At 42.4% G+C, this 15,416-nt stretch overlaps 1 protein-coding gene across 1 annotated transcript; it reads right to left on the minus strand.

Moving 5' to 3' along the window:
- Positions 1 to 368: 368 nt before the first annotated feature.
- MLN (motilin) lies at positions 369 to 14,317 on the minus strand. The gene is made up of 5 exons (XM_083617103.1): positions 14,220 to 14,317; positions 6,599 to 6,716; positions 5,532 to 5,636; positions 2,403 to 2,508; positions 369 to 483 (listed from the first exon to the last, which is right to left on the minus strand). The coding sequence occupies exons 1-5, from the start codon at positions 14,300 to 14,302 to the stop codon at positions 476 to 478; spliced, it is 420 nt and encodes a 139-aa protein (XP_083473229.1). The 5' UTR covers positions 14,303 to 14,317; the 3' UTR covers positions 369 to 475.
- Positions 14,318 to 15,416: the final 1,099 nt, after the last annotated feature.

Here is a 15,416-nt window from a genome sequence, read left to right on the forward strand (position 1 = left end):
ACCGCCAACCTTCTGATCAGCAAGCCCTAGGATCTGTGATTTAGACCACAGTGCCACCCGCGTCCAACTGTAAATATGCACAAATTTGCACATGCAACTTCTCTTCCTGAAGTGCTGACACTAGGGCTTTATGCCTCATTATAATCAGCATAATACATTAGGCCCTGAGAATGGTACAGAGGACAAGCTCTTAATTGCTTGGGATTTGCAAAGTATTTTGATGTTGGTGGAAGGAAGTTAATGTATGTTACATATGCAGAGTGACTTGTAGTGACATCTTCCTTTCATGTTCTCAGATGTCATTTGGGTCAATCTTTTCAAATGAACTTTGAACAAACTAATCATATATTTAAGTTTCATGCTTTATTATCTTGCATAAGTATCCCCCCCCTCACTCCCGACAGCCTTTCTGTTAAGTGGAATCTTGCAAATTTGCAGTTTAGTCTTTTGCTCTTGTCTTCTCATTCCGAGAACATCAATTAACTATAAAGAGAGGAGACAGAAACAACAATGTAAGTTTGTGAATCGATACTGTACAAGATCAAATTTGGATTTTCTTAATCCATCAAATGAAGAAACAAAAGGTGGTTTCAACAATAAAAATGGTTTGAAACTAAGTAGATTATCGTAACAATTCTCTGTGATAATTACATGGTGTTATTCAGAGGTTTGCTGGAACAAACGAGGTCATAAACTGTGGATAGTGTTCTTGAGGGTAGGGAGGTTTCTTAGTGTGTTCACCTAAATGCACTTTGACACCTTCTACAGACCTTTGTGTTAATTGCCTGGCAGTCTAAAGAGGAACATGTGCAGAGACATGGGGGTGGGGAGTTACATGTGTGATTTAAGATGCTGCATTTCTGGGGGAATGGCTAAACATGTCCATGATGTTAAACGGATCTGCATTTTCAAATGGCAGTAGTAAGCCCTGCTCACCCACATGTGTAGGACAGACTACAATCCTACTCTATTAGGCTATTGGCAGTTCTGATTACGATATTCTGAGATTTTAATTAAATTTTCAAAAGAGCTAAGTTGGCACATGTCTTTGAGTACCTGGCTCCGGTAAGGAAACAGAGGTAATTTGAATATTTTGTCACATCCTATCCAAATGTTTTTATCTATTCAGTAGAATCCTGGGACTAGTATTTTAATTCCCCATTCCCGCTTTGCATAGCTTGGAACTTTTCAGCGAGATGAGGCTCTCTGATCGTGCCCAAGCTCATGTACATAAACTCCCTTTGATTTCAAGGCTGAAAGATAAGCAATCCTAAAGAGTTATTAACAGCAATATCTTTTTACAAGCCCACAGTGTAATTCATTTCCAAGTCTATTATCAGTTCCAGAGAGAAACAGGAATAACTCACATGAAAATAATGCATAGTCCAGTCTGAAGCCCTTGATTCATTGCGTATCATAATCACACAAAACTCCAGTTTTGCCACAGAAGTGCAATATAGGAGAGCAACTCAACAGTTGATAAAAATGGGCACAGAACAATGGTAGGGTGGGGTTTTTTTTGTCACATATACGATTTTCCAGTAGCTGATGTATTGCCACAGGTCCAAGCAGGTTTTTTTTTGCTTGACCCATACTTTCTAGGCATGGATCTGAGTGGTTTCCCCCTTGCCTCGCTCCTTTACCCAAGGAAAACCTGACGCAGGTGGCACTGTGGTCTAAACCACTGAGTCTCTTGGGCTTGCTGAATCCCCGGTTTGAATGCCCATGATGGGGTGAGCTCCCATTGCTCTGTCCCAGCTCCTGCCAACCTAGCAGTTTGAAAGCATACTAGTGCAAGTAGATACCACTGTGGCGGGAAGGTAAACGGTGTTTCCATGCTCTCTGGCACTCGTCATGGTCCTCCAGTAGCGGTTTAGTCATGCTGGCCACATGACCTGGAAAACTGTCTGTGGACATACAGCTCCCTTGGCCAGAAAACGAGATGAGCGCTGCAACCCCATAGTCGCCTTTGACTGGACTTAACCATCCAGGGGTCCTCTACCTTACCTTTTACCTAGGCATGGGTCTGAGTGGTTTCCCCCTTGCCTCACTCCTTTACTCAAGGAAAACCCGATCTTTAGTGCTAAATTGGAGCAAATGTCAATCGAGTGGATACCCATATTGCTGTTTGCTCTGATTGAGTGCCAAAGGAGTGGTTTTCCCTGGAGGAAAGCAGTAGGACAAAAGGCCACGTGGATGAGCCCTAAGTGGAGAAGCATTGTGCCAATGAAAAATGTCGCTGGGGTGTACTTTTTCTTGACTGCAATCACTGCTGATAGAAGAAGGATTTATGATCTTTGGTCAGGAGTTTTCTAAAAACGAGTCAACACGACACAAAAGCTATTCCTGGAATTTCTGCGCCGAGGACTTCCAAGGAAAGGGAGAGACAGATAATATCGTACCATTCTGAGTATCGGGTAACATCTCTGTTAGGAGTTCCTTCAGGACATCTTGATATTTTTCCAGCTGTTTGGACAGATGTATTCCTATTTCTACTGGAGCAATCAGCTGTGAAGAAAAGCAGGGTTAACATGCAAAGAAAAAGCAATGTTTCCACAACTTTCTGCCTCACACACGCTGAAGGAATCACTAGTGTTGGATCGTTTGTTATTGCTTAAAGGTATTTCCTGATCCAGTATTTTAGCATTTGACTTTGTGACCTGTGGAGCAGGGTTAAGTCGCTCATTGAAAGGGAGTTTGCAAAAGCCAATGCCAGTTGTTTCTCATCTTGTAAGTCTTGACAATTTATCAAGTTTTTAAAAGCTGAACGCTGCAGTCCAGTACACCATGAGCAGCACCATGTGAAATCAGTGGAACTCTGATCTGGATTGTGGTTGAACCATAGGCCTTAAATTAAAATATGTCAAGAATGTCACATAAGGAAATATCCGGTCTGCATGGATGCAGACAAATTCCTCAAATACAGAACTGCAGGATAAGACTTCTAGGAGCAAACTTAAATAATATAAACTCCATATTTAGTTATGCTACCCAGTTTCATGATTTTAAAGCACTTCCAATAGGCAATCCAGCTAGATGGATTAGAATAATGAAGATTTTGGTGTGGTAAATTTGAGATGGATGGGAACTTGATCACAGGTCTTGAGTGGTTGGACAAGCTTAATTTATAAAATTACTTAGCTACAAATAAGTCTTCATTTACTGAGGCTTGCCAGTACTGAACAGAGGGTAGTACCTATACTTTAGGGACATGGGAAGCCACATTATCCTGCGTTAGACCACTGGTCCATCAATTTGGTACTGTCCACACTGGCTGAAAGCATCTCTTCATGGCTTTAGGCAGGGGTTTCTCCCAGCCCCACCTGAAAACATCAAGGATTAAACCTGGAACTTTCTGCTCTCCTCCTGAGCCACAGCCATTTCCATTTTCAGAACACCTTTGCTTGGAGTAAGATCAGTGAGAGGGATGTGGAGGTAAATTTGGCCTTGGAGTGCAAGACACCTGTCTACATTTTTGAGGTTTGCCATGAACATAGTGTTGCTTCTGGAAGAGTTAGTGGAAACTTCACACCACAATATGAACATAAAATATATTAAAGATTATGAAGGAGACTAAACAATGAAGTAGATGAGAGATGCATAAACTGTAGATCTGAAGTAAGTGTTGCAGTTAATCAGTAAGCTGGTGGTTGGGGGAGACAATTTCCTAAGCCAAGTTGTAATTTACAATAGTAGCTAGGCAGGACAGCTCCTGAAGCCTTTGTAGCTTTGTAATTCTTAAAAAGGCCAATTTGTATGTGTGATTAGTTGACTTGACTGTATCACATCCTGTTAGGATTTCAGCTGTATACAACACATTAGAGCACACGCCTTTTATGTAGGCACAACATTTCAACAAATATAAACCGGTATTTCAGACTGTTCTCTTTCCTACTTTCATTTAGATTGTTTAAGGGAATGAGTCAACTTCATTCAAATAAGAGGAAAATAACAGTCATATTTTACTAGTGATTTTTGATAATTTCTCTTTCATTCAGCTCTAGTGCTATTCTAGGGACTAAGTAATAGTTTTGATATAAGTAAAAAAAAAACAGCTCCTTTTCCCTTATGGGGTACCCAAGAGCCCATATAGAGTCCTTTTGTAGGTTCTCTATTGGTAGGAGAAAATAACAGAGACCAACCAGAGAATATGGAGAAGCAGAGCAGCTAGTAAGCCTGATCTTTATTAACTGTTGCAACAGGCTGCTCCCCCACATGCAGGAGAGAGGAGGAGGCCCCAGAGCCATGCGTGCAAGCTATATATAATGTCTATATCATTTAAATGTCTATAATGTCTATATCATTTTAAATTGCCCGCCCTGGAGTCTAAGACCACCCCCATAAACATCATACATACATCACAGAAGGGGTATAGCCCAAGACCCCCCCCCCAGATACATCATACCTACACCACAGAAAAGACGGTTTGCAACAGAAATCTGAGTGTGTTGTTTATCTCCTGTCTGGCAAGTTACCTGACAGCATTATCTGGGTTTTGGCCACTCTTTTGTTATTATAACTACTTAATTTCTGAATCTAGGTCACAGGTCACAGGCTCACACCCTGTTCATATCTTGAATGTGCCCTTGAGACAGGATTTGTGAGGAAAGAGACAACGGGGAGGTTTCCCACTTTGACCTTGCAGAGAAATATTTGAGGTCAATTTGTTCAGGACCTAATCTGTGGGGTTTCAGACATGTGGTTTATATATACAGTCATGAACATTTTTTAAAAATATATGACCTTAAAATTCTTATAACAGTTTGTTGTAATAATAGCATTTGTATGAAATTGATAGATTGTCCCACAGATTCCCTTGGAATCTTTCAAGACATTGGATGGATGATACAAATTAATAATAAAAAGTTACAGAGAAGTGAGGACAACAGTGAATTTTTACCAATGAAAGCAGAGATTCTGCCCAATGAGAATTGAAATAAGCTTGCCTCTTCATCAGTATTTTACCTGCTAATCAGTGTGATGCTTTGTCTCATATGTTAGAAGAACTACCTGCCTGTACCTGTCTTGTTTGTTTGTTTGAAAGCATTTGTAAGCCACTTAATACTTTTAAAATCTCTAAGTAGTATACAATACAAGAAACAAGCAGTATCATTAAAACGTAGCAGCCTAAAACCACAGAAAAGCAAATAACGCAAAAATCAAGGGAATTGAATCACATAAAACAGAGTATAACCTTATGGTTCAGGGAAAGCCAGGACAAAAAGTTCATGAATGGTATTCAACTAAGTTTGTACCCCCCCCCCAGCACAGGTATGTGCACATCTATGTGCTTCATTCAGCAACTTGGCTGCAGCATTCTGCACCATCTGTAGCTTCCGGTCCAATCCCAGTTGTAGTCCACAGACTCACTCATATAGTCTCTGTCTTACCAGGATTCAATCTCATCCAGCCCACCACTGCATCTAGGCACTGTTTTAAAAAAGTCACGGCCTCTCATAATTAAGGTGCAAAAGAGAATAGAGCTGGGTGTCATCAGTGTAATGGTTGGCATAATTTGGAGCACAATTTACCTTGATGATCTGTCCTTCATCTTCTGACAGCTCAGGAAAATCTCCTGTGTCTGATTGCTGCTGCAAAGTCAGAGATTTCTTCTGTGCTCGGTTCCTCTCTTTCTCCTAGGGCCAAACGACAAGAGATATTAAGAATGGCACTTTGGGGTGGGTCACTGTATGAGAACCAAGTTGGCTATGTTGCCATTTCAAATGAATATAACAATGGTGACAGGCAATAGCAACTGGTCACAGCATCACTGTCAACAAAATCTGGCTAAAGCTCACTGCTTGAGCAGTGTGACTGCCCTGAACCAAAATTCTTCAGATGCAAAGACTTCCTACAACATCATTTCCAAGGAGAAGCTTGTTCCACTCCATGGTCCTTTGAATTTAAGTCCGATGGCACTGGGGTCCACATCTCATTCCTTGAACCCCGAGAAGATATCACTGCTACATTACTCTGATTACTGGATCACAGGCTCTTCTGAGGATCAGGAGAGCCTCGATGAGCTTTCTCCAGAGCAGTCCCCAGAGCTTGAAACCCCACTGTCTAGAAAAAGCCAACAGCTGCAGCAAAAGGCACTGGCGTTTTAACTGGCAAGTTTAGCAACTCATGGACTATGTGGGTCAGACTGTAGAACTTTGCCAGCTGTTCTAAAACACTGCTGAGACAGCTTGCATTTTCTGTCCATGGTTCTGAACCAGCAGCTTCACCCTTATCCAGGGTCCTGACCTTGCCTTAATTTTCTGTCTGTTCCTGGGCTTATTGAACTACTGTGGGCTTGGGCCAGAATTTCCATTGGTGGTGGACATCACCATGGATCATGCCAAGCAGGAGGTGGAGAAACAGTTGCAGAATGGTGAGCATATAAGACTTCCCGGTACTCTTTCTAATTCTGTCATAGGAACATACGAAGCTCAGTAGACTGGCAGTAGCTCTCTGATGATTCAGACAGGAACTTTATTCCAGCCCTGTCTGGAGATGCCCAAGACTGAACCTGGGACCTTTTGTATACAAATCATGCATGTTAACATTGAGTTGTGGCATTTCCTGAGCACTGGCACACTGCTTTCCAGATACCAACCTGCATTTTTCTGAAGTCATCAGGAGTGTAGAAGGCAAGATACCCTTCACTCTGTTTAGCCAGCATGGCTATCATGTAGAGGAACAGAAGGGTTACCACCACCTTTCTTGGAACCATCCTAGAGCATGACAAAAATAAATAAATAAAAATACATGTGATTGGCCATAGACTTGCCAGATACCACATGTGACCTTCCAATCCAGGTTTGGTGGTCTTTTCCACCATGAGAATCTACATGCCAGAAATTATGGTCACAGTTAAGGCTGAGCAGCACTCTCTGGCGAGGTCGGATGGACATGATTGTGGCAGCTCAACCAGCCAGAGCTGCAAAGAATCTTGCACAAAAGTGATGTCCATGTGTCCCACTATAGGTTTTCCAGTCCTCTACACCAGGAATGTGAAACCTTTGAACATCCCAATGCCACTCTACTACAACTTCCACCAGCCCCAGCAAGCATGACCAATAGCCAGGTTTGGTAAGAGTTATAGTTTGGCAACACTGGGCCAAATACCAGATTATTTTATTTTTATTTATGGGATTTCTATCTCACTCTTCATCACACATAATTTAGGGACAAGGCACAGCAAGCTGAAATATAACACCCGGTAAGAACAAAATGGAAAGCACTTAAAAATATCACCACCCCTCCTCTGTTAAATATGTTAGTCAGAATAGCCATGTAACGCAGCATAATACAACAAAGAAGTGTTTGGTAACCCGGGCTCTTAAGCAGGAATGGGGAACCTGTGGCTCTTCTCATGTGGAACTCTAAATTCCTTCAACCCTAGCCAGTGTGGCCAGTGGGCAGGGATGATGGAGCTGGAATTCAAACATGTTTGGGGGGCGGGGCTACAGGTCCCATACCCTTGCTCTAAAAGCTGAAATAGAAAGCTGGTTCCCTGTTTAGAACATGGAAAGCAGTATATAGGGAGAGCAAAATATGATCTGATGGCTGATGATTAATAAGCACTTATTAGTTATTCAGCAAGTCAGCTGAAAAACGTTCATAAATCTGCAATTTACAGGCGAAACTGCACACCATCTGAAACTGCTATTATATTGCTTAGGACTTTGCTTGCTAGAATTGAGATAATGAAGCAGGAATGTGATGCAGTAAAGTGTATCTGGAACTACATCTTTTGCCTAATAAAAAACCCACCTCTTTTCTCAGTGGCCATTCATATTCCAGAAAGTAAGTCATCAGAGCAACTGTATAGGTAGGGGAATTGACTCTGGACTTCTTCTAATGGTTTGAGAGCCTAAAGCTGCAGTCCTATACCCACTCAATAATAAACCACATTAAACTCAACGGGGGCTTACTTCTGAGTATACACACACACAGGAGTGCACTGTTTGTGTAGCATTCAAATTCATGCTCCTCGGGAAATGGCAACTGGATGACTCAAGATGCAAAGTTCTGGAACACAACCCAGACAACCTTCTTTGCTCACATGCCAAGTGGATTCACACACAGCCATTTCCACTTCTGTGATCGTGGGGCTTGTGTGCTCCTGTGTTACCTCTTCTTGCTTCTTGGTGCCATTATTCCCAACACCTGTGGGCAGCATCTCAAGATCCATTTGAGAAAGCTGACCTGTGCTCGCTGGCACATCAAAATGCTGACTTTCTTCTTCTTCTTCTTCTTCTTCTTCTTCTTCTTCTTCTTCTTCTTCTTCTTCTTCTTCTTCTTCTTCTTCAATGGAATTATGAAATTGTGTTTCATGTGAACTGATGCATTGTCCTGAGCTGAAAGAAGGACTTGGGGAGACCTTGGTTGTGTTTTCTTCTCTAGCTACCAGATTACATCAAGACCCAGGGGTACTGACAGAAAGTTTTTATAACAGTTGACCAACACCACTGGCTTGTTATAAGGAAATAACCTACTGCATTTATAACCAAATCTCCAGGAGTTTTAAATTGCTCTTCAATATTGCTAGCTATGCTGTAGATTTATAGCTGTGTTTCAGAAATCTAGTCATTCAAGTACGGGAATGTGCATGAGGGTTTTGCATCTTTCCTCCTTACCATTTGTCCCCTGATGCGAAAGCTCTTGGCAGAGAAACATATTGCTTTTCCTATTAGTATTATTGTAATTCCCCCCTTTTTCTTTTCCTCCATAAGCTTCACAGAGGGGAAGAAAAGAATCAGACAGCTGTGTCACAGTCCCTAATCTTATAAGAGACCTAATAAGCTCATCTGGTCAATTCCCATTGGTGCGCTGAGCTCCTTAATAAACCTTGATAGGTTGTACAGAGCTAAGAACATGGTTTGTCACTCTCACTCTATGGGAGCCTGACTTTAAGGGGCTGCTGTAAACCAGTTTTCGACTTGACTGGACAGCAATACCACATCACAAGGAGGATTTATGTAAACATTCAAGAGCCTTTTAATTATTAAATGCTCTTTGTTGAACAAATTTAATGAAGCATGGTCCAAGTACTTAGAAGCTTTGCTCATTTTTATCCTGAGACTTAATTAATTTTTTTTAAAGTGCTTTTGGCATTATTCAAGTACTGCTCTTGGGTCAGATTTAGTTCTAAACCAAGCCTTTATGTACCAATAAAATTGCGCAGGATCTGAAACCAATATTGTACAACACCTAAAAACTAATTCTTCTGGTGCATTTATTACCCAGATGTATTAGGGCATGGAAGATGAAAAAGAACTGAGCGTGGTGCCATTTATATGACATTCCTCTGTGGAGTTTTGGGGGAGTACTTTAATTTAGTACATCAAAAATCCAAAACTTTCATTGCACCCAGGAATCTTGATCTCACACCTTTCTGCTCAGGTGCTACAGGGTCACCCAGGATGTGCTGCAGTACTCACATGTAAAGTTGAAAAGCGAGTGCAAGAAATGTTGCACCGCATTGTGCACAATGCACATTTTTGACTGCACACAAGAGCACAAACCTGAGAAGTATCTGATGTAATTACACCTTTAACATGGATGAGGTGGGTTTCAGTTCTATTCCTGGATCATGTTCCGTCTAGATCAGAAATAGGGAGGCTGTGGTCCTTCAGATGTTGCAGACCTCTAACTCTCATCTGCCCCAGTCAGCATGGTCATTAGTTGGGGATAACGGGAGCGTCCAACAATATCTAGAGGACCACAGGTTTCTCATCCCTGATATAGATACTGGTCCAGATCACATGTTCAAATGCAGAACAATAAAGGAAATTGTGTCACAACAACTACATGGCTACATACACACAAGTTGTTTTGATCCCCGAATCCAGCAACAATTCAGACACAGAACTGGAGGCTGCAGAGGCACCAGCTAAGGAGCTAGATCAAGGAGCAGGGCTCTAAACAGACTGCTCAACATCAGGAGACCACTAGAAGTCCCCAGAAGAACCTTTCATTACATCAGGGCTTGTAGAACCAGAGCCAGAATCCTCAAGGGCACCATCCTCAAGGGCACCATTTGGAGCCTGAGGAACCAAATGCCTCCCACACTACCTCACTGGTCCAGCAGTGCAGGGCACACATCAGACAGGATGGCATAGAATGGAAGAGAAGCACCTTTCTTCAAGCCAGAGGGTTCAGCCTTTAAGATCTTGAAGTTCTCCACACAGGGGCAGAGTCTAGGAGAAGCAGTCCAGAGTCAAAGGCTTAAAAAATCTCAGCCTGCTGTCAGTTTCTGTTATAGCAAGCTGCCTACATGGAACTATCCCACATTAAATCCCTCACTACAGGGGAGGCCCATCCCATTTCACCACTTGAGGCACTCCCCACCCTCCCCCATCAAAGCCTTTCTTACCAGGGTTGCATGGTGGTGGCTTCCGGCAAATTCTCATGAGAGTTCCACAAGATCTCACGAGATCTCACCAGAAGCTGCCACCTCTTCTCCTCACTTCTCCAGTGGCAGCAGGGGCAGGTGGAGCATCCGTGGGGCAGATTCTGCCACCAGGGCAGCTGCCTCAGTCTACTTTATGGGCTGCCCAGCCCTGCTCACAACTCTCTGAAACATTGAAGAGCTGTTTCCAATGTGGACAATACTGATCTAGATGGATCAATGGTCTGGCTATATAAAGCAGATTTTTTTTGTGATCCTACCATAAGGCTCCCAATGCATATTTGCAGGGGCAAATACCCCTTTGAAATCCTGCAGATGATAAAGCAGCTTGGAGGTCAATGTAGAGTGGAGAGGTGGCTGACAAGGAAAGGGGTAAGCACCCACTGGCCCCAACACCACATCATTACTTCACAAAGCTGCATTCTCTGCAAGTGGGTGGATATGAAAGGGCCACTAGGAGTTTGTTACACACTTACACATGCAGCGTCTAATTTGGCACTGAGCAGCCAGGTGCAAAGGAAGACTGAGCTTTTGTTGCACTAATAGTAGAATCTAGCCAGTCTTCAACAAGTCACACAAAAACTGGGCTAGTGGGAGCATGTCAGGGAGGAAGTTATACTTTTTTTAGTCCCTACTTCTCTCGTGGAGCTGTTGCCACGATCCTGGAACTCCTGCACCTGTATCTGTATATTCAGTGGGAGAAAAAAGCAGTCATTTGCATATTTAGTTCGTAATGCACTGTTTGTGCCAATTAGTGCCCCCCTCCAACCCCTTCCGATTGCTACTGGGAACCAACAGATTGCAATAAATCACTATTTTGCATGTGCTCTTTATTTGCAAACCACTTAACCGCTGCCATTATCTTCTTTTTACATTAGCACTTCCATCCTTCGTTGGAACATTTGGAGCCACCTTCATTCATTTCAAATGGTGCCCTTAAATAAACCCATTTCTTTAAATAATTGCTGTGTTTAGGCCTCCCTCCCAAGAACCTGACAGTTCAGAACTATTATTTTGGCTATTTTTGAACCCAGTGTTGATGAGCTTTGTTTCCATTCTGCTGCACATTTGGCTGCGCATCATTTCCATGGACACAGTGCGCACAGCACATCAGAAACCGGAAAATGTCCAGTTTCTAAAAGATTAAAATAAAATGTCTTCCTTGAATAGGGAGAGAGACAAAAGGTCGACATTTTTCATCAGGTAAAAAAAGAAGCAGCAGCATATATTCTATTTCCTGACCAGCTGTCATGCCTACAAATTGTTGCTAGGGACCAGAACCCCAGAGTAAATTCGTGGATTCTGCTTCAAGCCAATTGCACCATAAGGTTGAGGGAAGTGTGGTTTGCTATGATTTGAAAGGGTGCTGCCTAGATCTATATAACACAATCTGCCTCTCTCTCTTTGCACAACGTTACCTTTGCATGATTGTGCTTTCGTGCTACTTTATTTGTAATTTCAGCATAACACTGCAGAGCCTCAAAGCCAGTTAGCTCTTGCTCTTGACTAGCCTTGCTGTTTCTCTGCTACCGGGGAAAGAGCCCCTAGTTTTTCTGTTGTTTGATTGGTGAGACTACGGATTGCCCCTTCCTTGTTTTGCAAGCAGGGCACGTCTTTCAAACATTAACACTGCAGCTCGGTGCCTCCCAAGGCGAATAGTGTGTTTGCTGTTTGTAAATTAGCTGCACTGGTAACATTTTGAAAAGGTGTGATTCAAAATTGGACATCTTCGGGGCCTGATTCCCTTTCTCTGACCATTTTTTCCAGGTGTCATCATGCACATCGGTACAAAACAAGGGGGAAATTAATGTGGAGGCAGAGAAGGAATTGTAGGAAGCACTGTCTCTTTTGTTTAAACATTTGCTTTTGTCTCTCCTCTACCCAGAAACATTAGAATTGGGGAGCCAAACAAGACATAACATTTGCCAGGTTCATTTTTCTTTAACAAATAGGCAACTTGGGGAGGGGGAGCTGAATTCGGACCATGTCAGGGAGGCACGGGAGTGTTAACCCTTTGACCACACCTGGCCTGGGGTTGAAATCAGACTGTTTCCCATGCCTGCCTTTCGCAATGGGAGGAAAACTCCCATTAGTGTCAAGGAGGGATTTCTTCCTATTGCAAATAGCAGGTGTGGGGGGTGAACAATTCCAAGTGGGAAACTGGTGGGGGCAAAGGGTTAAAGGTCTCTGCCCATAATGTCAAGGTCCCCCAGTTCAGCTTTTGTTAGGAAAAAAAAATCAACCATGCAAGGGCAAGCAATGTGTCAAAAATCACATTTATTTTGGACCAACGTTGTTCCTACTGTTAAGCAATTTTTGATAGTCTGTTTTCTTCTTTTTCCAAATTCTGTAACTTGAAAGAGTTGCACATTGCTTCTCTGTTTATGATTGCCTTGCCTTCCCCTATCATTCCCCCTGTGTTGGATTTCAAATTGTATGTTCCTTGGGGCAGCTGGGACCTGTGCTATTGTGCTCTGTGAAATGCCACGCACATTGATGATAATTTTTTAGCCATGTTCAGTCAGCAGAAACTCTCCCCATGATCAGAAACGGTGGTAAGTCAGGATTCTCACTCTTATGGAGGTTTCTCAGACCTTCATGCTAATCGTGCAAAGATCTGAAGCACAACCTGCTCGTGCCTGAGGACACTGGGGATGGTACTTAAGTTCATGCATGCCCCTGCCCTCATCAGCAGTTTAACATTTCCCTGGTTTAACATTTTGCGTGCTCAGGCAAATGCCTGGATATAGCTTTAGTGTTGGGGCTAAACGACATAGCATCACAAATGTGTGGCTGCTGCCAATTCACATTGCCTTGCAGATCTCCCGGGTGATTTTAATTAAAGAAGATGCATTACATGATAATGTGGAGCTTGTTATTTCCCTTCTCTACTGCAGTGCCTGCTCCTTAGAATGGGACATAGAAACTCTGAAACAGTGAATGATAATGGGGATTCTTTGACCCACCCTGGGTATTGCTGGACTACAACTCCCATCAGTCTCAACCAGCTTGGCCAATGGTCAGGGATAATGGGAGTTGGAATCCAGCAACAACATTTGGAGGGTCACAGCTTCCCCATACTTGGTGTAAGGGATGGGGGAGAAGGGGGCGAATGTGGGAATGCAAGTAGCTTTCCAAAAACGATAAAATTAAAAGTCATATTTGGATTTGACCTTCTGTCCAAAATTAACCACAGTCCTCATTGCAATGTGATAGTTGCTTTAAAATGCTTTTTATTCTTATAAACTGCTCAGAAGACCATTTGGGCAATGGAGGGGACTATAACTACAAGCAATGAAAGTTCAGAAGAGATAAGTGTATAGAAAAGCAATTTGTATGTGCCAGAGACTCTGTTTTAATGAGGCATCAGCTTTTACAGGTAAGGATTTTTTAATTTATCAGGTACACAAAGTGGACTGTGACACTGAGAAGATGCAGATGTGATGGGACTTTGTAACTGCAGAGTCCCAATCATTGTAATAATATTGGTGTGGACATAATGGTAGCCTTTCTTGACATCACTAGAGTGAAATTCACCCATACTTTGAGCCTCCATAGAAGATCTGTGCATTGTCAAGGATTTTCTAAAGTATGCTTACATTGCACAGAGATCGAAAATTGTTTTTTAAATTATTATTCACACAGGGAAAGAACCCAGAAGCCCATTCTTGTTCAATTGTCCTGGGCTTACAGAGTGAACATTCTGGGCCACAAAACAGAATGAAATACCCATATATGGAGACATCTGAGATCCTTAAACTTCACTGTCTCTCCATGGAAGATTTATATTGCATAGAAATGAATGGGCAGAAATGCTTACCTAGTGAATGTGCTGCCTCCTTGTCTGTGGAACAGTGCTCTGCAGATTCCCCTTGTCTGTTCTTCTCTCTGGTCTGATCTCATTGGCCTTTATATAACCATTATCAGCTCCTAATGACATCAACAGCCCTTGTCAGTATTCATGGCCCTTGAATACATTGGATTGATTGGAAATGTAGGAACATAGAAATGGTTTTGTTGCACATACCAGGTAAGAATCCTGAGTTTCCAAGGAGCGTTGCTTCCCTTGGTTGCTGCCACTGGGAATTCTGGGCTGTGCTTTCATCCCCATCCCTTTCCTCACCTCCTTCCCAGTGATTTTGTTAAAATGTTTGATCCACAATTCTAAATAATTGCACACACTCACAACACCATTCGTATTCGAGGAATGGCCTTTCCATCTTAGTGACAAAGCTCTTGCTGAGGGTCTCTTAATGCAACATTACAGTGGTGCCCCGCAAGACGAATGCCTCGCAAGACGGAAAACTCGCTAGACGAAAGGGTTTTCCGTTTTTTGAGCTGCTTCGCAAGACGAATTTCCCTATGGGCTTGCTTCGCAAGACAAAAACGTCTTGCAAGTTTGTTTCCTTTTTCTTAACACCGTTAATACAGTTGCGACTTGACTTCGAGGAGCAACTCATAGAACGCAGTGTACATAGTAGCCTTTTTTGAGGTTTTTAAAGACTTTGGTGATTTCTGAAGCTTTTCCAAAACTTCTTTTGCAGCCATTTGGTAAGTTAAGCTTTTAAAACTTTTTGGGGGGGTTTTGGATTTTGGGTTGGGGTGTTTGGAATTCAAGGACTTGGTGTTGGGGAGGGGTTTGCAAGAATCTGGAAGCTTGTGTGTTTTTTTTCTGCATTTTTATGATTTTCTGTGACCATTGGGCCACTCTGCTGTTTTTTTAAAAAAATTCTGGGTTTGAATTTTGAAATGCTCTTTACAGTATGTGTGGCTTTAAAGAGCACTTAATAAACTCTTGTTGTACCAAATTTGGCTATGTTTGGACTTTTTTTGACCATAGGAACACATTAATTGATTTTCAATGCATTCCTATGGGATTTCATGCTTCGCAAGACGAAAAATTCGCTAGACGAAAAAATTCACGGAACAAATTAATTTCGTCTTGCGAGGCACCACTGTACATATTTGGGAGCACATCTTAAAAACGTACAGTGTGAATGCAACAAATATGTTTGCA

The sequence above is a fragment of the Podarcis filfolensis genome (assembly GCF_964270895.1).
Source record: "Podarcis filfolensis genome assembly, chromosome: 6".
Classification (NCBI taxonomy): domain Eukaryota; kingdom Metazoa; phylum Chordata; class Lepidosauria; order Squamata; family Lacertidae; genus Podarcis; species Podarcis filfolensis.